Raw genomic sequence first — 8,731 nt, 5'->3', positions numbered from 1 at the left:
AAAAAACTTCGCAAAAGTACCTTTTTAATACATGTATCAACTCCAGATCTAGAGTACTGGTGTGTACAGTCTGTCTGAGTCAGAATGTTTTATAACAAAATAATTAATTAATGCATTGGAGGTATCGGTTTAAAAATAAAAGCACACATTGACTGTACCTTTAAATGATATAAATGTTTAATAAGTAACACTTAAATGTTTGATTGACCATTGTGATTCAGAGCTAGTAACTTTTAACATTCCTTCATCCCCTTCCCGTGGTCAGCTGACACCAACGGACATATGTTGGCTAACGGAAGAAATGTAAAATGTAAGCATATTAAACTTTCTTTAAACGGTACGAGAAATAATCCAAATATTTTGGGTTTTGGTGTGCTTTCGTTGTTGATTAGCATTTTAGATATTAAAATTCGTGAAAACACCCTTAGCTTTTTTTGTGTGTGTGAAATCCAGGGTATTCCAAGAGCAAGTAATACAATGAAATGTACATGTAAGACTTAACACATTTTCCAGATTGCAATATATTTACAAATGATAGTATATTTATACAGGGAACCAAGACAAAAAGGAAACTGTCAAATTTCTTTGTTGTCATGAAGGATGCTTTCATTAGTGGGGATGCCTTGAGATTTGACGAGGAGATAACTTGCAAATTGACATTCAAATGACGAGGACTTCATTCATTTTATTGTTCCTTGTAAAAATATATAGCAACTCAATAAATCTCTTTAATTATATATCGATTCTCTTGCTGCATTAAGTCAAGTTTCACACTGAATTTCACATAATTAAATTCTTTGCAAGCTATGAATTCTTGGAATTGGTTTTTAATTTCCAAATGTCTTCCACTAAATTATATCATTGGAAAAGGTGGAAATGGAGAAGTTTTCTAAAAATTCATGCGATTAAAACAATGACTCCGTCTCTACGAGGGATAAAATAACCTTTATTGCAATCATTGAATAGAAATGGCTCTCTGATTTTCACAGAACGAAGAGACGTCTGTTATTCAAAACAATTTTTATATCGATTTTCAAATTCAGGCACATTCTTTTGACTTTCTATTATTCAAGTGGCCAACCATTTGAAATATACTAGTAATTCCTTCTATAGTTTCTGATTTCTTGTCAAAAACCATGCTAAAGCTATACTTTCTGTCAATAATATACATTTTCAAACCTACAGATCAATTTTAATAAGCTTATCACTGCTTGGTGTAATTATAACCCCTTAAACTTTTACGTGTAATTTCTTTTGAAATTGCGACTCAAAAAGCACTTTTGATCAGCATGTCTTGCACCCTGTTGGATACTAGCGAAGTATTCTTTGCATCATTTATTCAATTATGTCCGGGTAAACACTTTTCAGACTCCACATATCGGTCACTTCCTTCATTTCCAAAGATATTCTTTTTAATTGGCTAACAGTGTATGTATCTTTATCATGAATTTCAAATGTATAGAGAATGATTAGCTGAATGAAAAAATACAGAAAGTTTTTTTTATTATTAAAAATCTCGTTCCTTTATTTTCGTGCATGAATTTTATCTTGTTATGTTTTATTAAGGATGAAAAATACAAAATCTTCTCGCGATGTCTGGGTGCTCCGACAACAGCTGTTTTGTTTCACCATTTGTTCCCAGCTTCGGGTGATCCTATCCTATATCTTTACTCAATCACATAATCATTAATCATATAATGAATTCATTGTTTTACATCTCTATTGTACTATGCATATTTGGGTATTCATCAGTTTTGAACAATAATAATAGGAATCGGCTTAAATATTATTTTTTCCCATTTGATGCTGATTCTGAACAGTGAGTACTTTTCGTGATTCTTTATCCTATATCCCGACTGCGGTTTGGATTGAACCAAACTTATAATGGATTCCTAACCCTCATAAAATTCCTTACGAACAAAGATACATGACGGGTTTCATGTAGTAAATATTCTACCAATCCTCTTTTTTTACTTTTACTCATCACTATAATAATAACAGTTGTGTAAGAGAAACTTCAGGCGTACTGTGCAACAATATACTTGGGAATTGAAATAAATAAGCTGTAAATACTTAAAATCTCAAGGAACTTTTAGAAAATTTGAAATCGCAAATTCTACCAAAATCATTTAACATCAAAACGTCCGATTTTTTCAACACTTTGTACAAGCATTCCCATTAAATCAAATTTAAGTCCAGGCTTTTTGAAATTATAGAAGGATGCTTTCGTAATAAAAATGGAACTCGTAAATTGACGTAAATTATTTGCAACATTATATATTCGGATTGTACACGCAAGTACTCTGAACTGATTTTAATTTAATTGTGTATATTACACATGTATATATATGTAGTTTTTGGGGAAAAAAGTATTCCAGCAATCTATCGGAATTTCCAATTGCACCATCTGTGTCCTAATATTACCACACGTGTTTTTGTATTCATGAGAAGCATAATTTGAATAAACAAACATAACAAGATTTGTTTGTGAAACACTATGCCCCCGATGGTAACACGATTCTGGTTTGGGACGTAGACTGAAGTGGTATACACTTACCCTTGACAGCGCAATAGTTATGGGCTAATTTAAAGTTGACAACAGACAGACAGAAAAACAGACAGACCTGACAAAAACAATCTTTCGATCCAGGGGCATAAAAAGACTGTAACTTGCTGTAACCTTCAATTCAACATTTAGATATATCGACGACATTTTATCAATTAACAATACTGACTTCCATGCATATGTCGACTCGATATATTCCCGTAAACGGCAGCTTGGCATATCTGTTTCAAATTTGGTTATTTGGTACCAGAAAAAGACTTTTTTGGCAATTTAACACCAAAACTTAATGATAAACGTGATGATTCTAATTTTTCGATCGTTAACTTAGTTTAACTGTGTAGCAATATATTCTTATCACCTGCGTTTAGGGTATTTGTCTCCAAGTTGACTAGATACGTAAAGGCAAGCTCTAACGTATGAACAATTTCTAAAACGAGACAAGACATTTACAAACAAATTGATGAAGCAACGATATCAACAGTCTCATTAAAAGTCATCCAATGCAAGTTTTATGGTCGATACAATGTCAGCAAATACAATCTACCATGATTAATTTCAAATGCTTACTGATATGTATCCTATTAATTGTTAAGCCATTAATATAAACACATTACCGGTTTAAACGATCATGTCAAGGACAAACAGGTGGTTGTGACAGGTGGACGGGGGATACTTGTTCCCCATTGGAACTTGGTACGTGTGTGCTCTCTTCCCGATTTGTTTTGTTTGAAAGGACTTCATATCTTGTATACTGTCTATTATATCCATATTTCATTGTTCAAGTATTGTAAATTCATTTCATCTAATTTATGATAATTACTAGTACCATCTCCTCTCCTCCTCCGGATATTTGCAATGGTCACTTAACTTCAAAATTATTTTTTTTTAAATTCATTTAGAAAAAAAAGAAACATACCAGCATATGAATCGATAGACTATAAAAATGGACATGTAACTCAGGTTACTACATAGGTACAAAACTACCCACTCAAATTTGTTGTTTTATTTTGCAGTTTAAATGAATGATATTCGAAGAGTGTAAGACTAAAATATAATCCTTTATAAAGAATATATAATTGGTGTTACTTTGCCTTCCAGCATCTAGATACTACCAGACTGTTTTACATTCAATTTGGTTAAATTTCGTACTTTTAAAATAACACACTTAATCTCTAATTTTCGATTAGACGATCAATACTGCTTTGGAAAACAGCTGTCTTCAGAAGTGACGTAGGCGGATGCTTTATCAAACGATTCAATCATATTCCAATTCCTTAAAAAGATTTCAATTAGGTTGGCTACTCAGGAGCTTGAATAAATTTGCAAAATCGACCAGTAATTTATGTCTTACTAAAGAGATAAGTTTGTTTTCTTTTCCTTCAATAGAGGAACTAATTAGCTTCCTCGTCTGAGATTAATTGGAACTCTGTCAATGATTTTGCAGAGTATTGAATGATATACATGCATTGCTATTTTTTTCTCCCTAACGGTATTTCCCAGCATGTAAAATCCTTTAAAGCAGATCCAAGCTCTGTATCTAGGCATAAGAACAATAAAGGCGCGGGGCTGATCGGATAAATTGCGCTCAAGTACATCCTTCGGAGACGGTCTAGATAGTCGCATGAATGTTTGGAGTGGAAAATCAATTGGTCCTCCTAAACGAGTCAGTTGTCTTTTGCAAAAACTGCCTCCTTACGCAATTTTTTAAAGTTGACGCTGGAATATAACGCCATAATTATTGATAAAACTTCATTTCTTGTCAACTTAATTGTTCAAGAAATGGTGTACGATTTTGTTATTGACACAGCCAACAAGGAAGGGTAACAACAGATCTGGAGTAACAAATGACTATGCCATGATGTTACATCTTTCGCTTGACAACAAAACATAAGTGAGATAGACATAAATAAAAAGAATATCACCACAAGTAACATACCAGTACTGAGATATTTTTCTCTCATGATAACATGGATAAGTCAGCGGTTCTATGTAAACCTGTAAACAATCCATGAAATTTCACCTATCCTTTGACCAAATTCCTGTAAAGTATTTGTTACCTCTCTTAAATATTTATTATAAAAGAGAACACGCGTGAAAGTTGGTTGATACAGAAGGTAGCAGATTTCCAATCAATTTCAGGACCAGCAGACGCTTATAAGGGGATCACGTAGATAGCTAATCCTAGATTCGGCGCGCGGGTCCAACCGCCCGATAACATAGTCAAGAAATGCAACGTTTGGGTAGCATCCCTGATTACCGAAAGACAGCTCATTTCCGTATCGCCACAACAAGGCCTAATTGTGAGCTTACAATGATCATTGCTTTGATTTTTCCATGGAATTAATAGGATTCGCATGTAGATAGACTTAAGTGTTGGATGTTTGTCACCTTTGAGGTAAACCCTTTTTATTCTATTATCATTATCCCTGATTTCTTTCTATCAAAAGTAATAATACTTGGTGCTATATAATGTGGAAAATAAAGGTAAGACCTATGGATAGGGCAATTTTAATTTATCTTCATTGATGATCAAAAAAATTATAATGATGAGAAATTTTTCATTTTCATGAAAGAAAAAAGTAAATAATGATATTGTCAGTTATGAAGAAAACAATATCAATTCATTTTAATTCATGTTTTAACTACGTTTTGTTTACCATCTACATGACTGTTCAAAAAGAAAAATACATATTACGTGTCATGACTGGATATTGAACATACTTAATTCAGGCAATACCAAACATTACTTATTCCAGGTAAAGAGTATTCAAATGATTTTTTTATTGGCATAATCTCTTTGTCTTGACTTCTTGAAGTCTAACGTGTTTCAAAGCGAGAAATATCTCAGTATATAACCCGTGTTTCATTTTCTCAATTAAAGATTTAAAATCTTAATAAATATTGTCCCAAGTAATAATATTTACCTTGATTTTATTTTGAAGAAAAAAAAAGAGAAATATTGTAAAAAGCATTGTACAATTAACTGGAAAACCTCAGGAATCACGTGATAGGTTTTAAGATTGGACTTGGCATTGTAGGGGATTAAATGTATTTTTAAAAAACAACCTTCGATTTTCTCTAAAATTAATCAGAAACAATAAACTATAAAATCTTTTTTTTCAGATTTAGAAATTTAAAATAAAGTTTGACTCACTTGAAATTTAATACTACAAGAGTAGATCTATTGTGGTTCTCGGTGGACAAAGTTTTCGTTACACGTTACAGTCTTCACAAAGAATATACTAACGCTAATAAAGAAGCACCTGAATTTGTTATTTCTATCAGAAATCATTTTCCACGTACATCGTAATATTCAAATTTGTCGTATTCTTTAATGGAACAAACATATACTAAACCGTGAATTTTAAAGCTTTATTGTGCATTTTAAAGTAATAGATTAACTATAGAATCAACAGAAAAGGATAGACTTGGGATTCATATTTTTAAGAAAAAATGAGTGGGAGTAAATAAAGACTGAACAAAAATAACCAAATTTTTGTCTTCAAACGAACGAAGTACATCATAATGGCAGAGCTAGGTAAGAAAAATTTTATTGTTGTAATATTGATCAAGTACAAACTTATTATTTATTCAAAAGATAGGTTATCTAATGCTGCACCGGCTACCATAAAACACAGACGTAGGTATCTGAACCAATTGTTGAATTTGCTAAATCGATTAATTATAATCACTTTATAAACCACTTTCAATTTTATAAGTTACCAAGAAACATTGGTATCTAGGGTTAAAGCTGAATAAAAGGGTTTTTCAAAAATAGTTTTAATAGCAATAAACTTTTGTTTATAGTAAAAATTTATGTTTAAATGTTCTAAAGACGATCTTCACCAGAATTAATCTGTTCAATATGTAAAACAGAGATAAAGGAGATGAAGAGTCTATGTTAATAGCATCATAAGTTACTAACGAGAACTTACCAAACGCTAACAAGGAAGCCTCAGCTGGTCTCCTCAAGGCTTTAATAGCTGTAGTCCCGATTAATGTTTTATCATAATGCTTTAAACTAAAAGAATGTATAAGTTAGGTTATTATGTTAGGATATTTTATTTTGCGATATTTATAAATCCTACATCTTTGTAAGTGATAATGAATTGTACATCTGTACCTTGGACAATTTTTCCCATCTTCCTGAAAAAGAAAAAAATGTTAATTATGAAAAATACGGACCTGAAATATTTTCAAAAATTCTCCAAGTGTCTGTATTCTGATTGAACAAAGACATTGAATATCTGTTTTAGAAACATTTTAAAATTATATGTTCTTCTCTAATGCAACATATATTGAAGTTGTCAGGGTTGATGACCATAATAATCAACCTTATTTTGTGTATGCTTATGTGGGAGAGAAAAGAGAGAAATTGGTTAAAAAAAATAACCGTCATGACAAAGTTGCAATTAATCAAAACTAGAGACAGCAATCTGGATCAGCTTCACGCTTGCTCTGTATTTCTTGGCGTTAAATTATCACCACAGGTCGTGTTAGGCAGCCTCTGGGGGAAAATTAATAAGTTGCTTATTAAAATAACTGTTGCCATAACAACGTGTTTGACGAAAGTTTATCCTTTTATTTTTCAGATATGTGACAGAAAAAAAGGCAAAAGGAATTATCATACGAAAAATATATATGTCAGTGATGGAGAAAAACAAATGGGCAACAGACATTTTCCATCAGAATGTCACATCAGGGGAATATTTAACCTCGACTTTTGCAACAAATGTAAACAATAGTGATGAGTATATCACACCAAACCCCGAGTCGGTCAGGGTCATTAATGGATTCGTTATACCTGCCTTAGCTGTAATAATTCTGATTACCAACACTGTTGTCATTGCGGTGTTCAAGCGACAGAAGACGTACGGAGCGAGTCAGGCAGGGCTAGTGGGCGTAGCAGTGTCAGACTCGCTTACCATGTTATTTCCAGCCCCGTTTTATTTTGTTGAATATGGTCTTCAATACCAAATTCCTTGTGAGTTCATTTCAATGAAGAATTGGATTTCTTTGTTTATGCCAACCATCACACACACGGCTTCTATATGGTTAACTCTCCTGTTGGCCACCCAGCGGTACATGTACGTTTGTCACCCGTTTACTGCAAGGAAAGTGTGCACGCTTCGTAATACAACAATAGTGATAATATCAACTTATGTTCTTGCCGTTCTTGTACATTTGAGCCAATTCATTGTCTCGAAGGTTCAGTTCTCCGGGAGAGTCTGTGTCTTTAATTACAGTGAGGACATTGATGTCATCGCCTACTTGATCTCTTATTTATTCATACGCATTATCCTAATCCAGTTCGTGCCTTGTATATCACTCATTCTTCTGAATGCTAAAATGATTTGTGGCCTACGAAACATAACCAACAAAAAGATCGAATTGAACGGCAACTCTGAAAACAGCAGCAGTACTGTGAAAGAAAACAGGCGCGTTACCATCATGATTGTGTGCATGGCTGCCATTACTCTGTTAGTAGAACTTCCGGTTGGGATTATTCAGTGCCTCTATGTGGACATGTATCTCTCACATGCCACATATGACCTACATGATTTGCAAATTTCTGAAAGAGTAGTAAACCTGATGATAATTTTCTCCTACCCCCTGAACTTTCTCTTGTTTTGCAGCATGAGTTCTGAATTCAAACAAACGTTAAAAGATATGTGCTGCATTGGTTCCACAAACCAAACAAAAACACCAAACACATATACTGCAAGAGTTGAAATGGACAAATGTAATGGGAACGTGTCTGAAGAACAGGGCCTTTTGAAGGTTTCAACACATCTTTGATATCTGTCCATATGCATATTATACAATCTTGTCACCACTATTGTAACTATAAAAGATTAAATAAGATTTGAGTTTCTCTCCTCCATACGATCCTTTACGCGCGATATTCCGTATAGATCCGTCGTTATCTCCTTCTTATCTACTTATCAATCCCATGAGAAGCCTGGTTAGAGCAGACCTGTACTTTTTTTTAACGTAAGTTTTCTCCAAGTGAGCTTAATCCTATTCATTTTCATAATTGAGATCGCATTTGGTTTAGGAGAATCATTTTTATTTCATGTGCACGTGTGCTCGTGTTTATCTGATCTGCTATACTTTTTTTGAAGAACTGGGTTATTTTAATTCTTTAATTAAGTTGACATTTTT

The 8,731-nt window shown here is 33.1% G+C and overlaps 1 protein-coding gene across 1 annotated transcript; it reads left to right on the top strand.

Annotated features, from left to right (window-relative positions):
• The first annotated feature begins 4,801 nt into the window (after positions 1–4,801).
• Positions 4,802–8,406, top strand: LOC134266677 (sex peptide receptor-like). The gene is made up of 2 exons (XM_062748897.1): positions 4,802–4,961; positions 7,159–8,406. Exon 2 carries the CDS (start codon positions 7,208–7,210, stop codon positions 8,363–8,365), a length of 1,158 nt encoding a protein of 385 aa, XP_062604881.1. The 5' UTR covers positions 4,802–4,961; positions 7,159–7,207; the 3' UTR covers positions 8,366–8,406.
• The last annotated feature ends 325 nt before the right edge of the window (positions 8,407–8,731 follow it).

The sequence above is a fragment of the Saccostrea cucullata genome, unplaced genomic scaffold (assembly GCF_032062105.1).
Source record: "Saccostrea cucullata isolate Sc308-1 unplaced genomic scaffold, CSIRO_AGI_Scuc_v1 ctg751, whole genome shotgun sequence".
In the NCBI taxonomy this organism is placed as follows: domain Eukaryota; kingdom Metazoa; phylum Mollusca; class Bivalvia; order Ostreida; family Ostreidae; genus Saccostrea; species Saccostrea cuccullata.
Note: the sequence above shows the minus strand (reverse complement) of the source record. Positions and strands in the feature narration are given on the sequence as shown.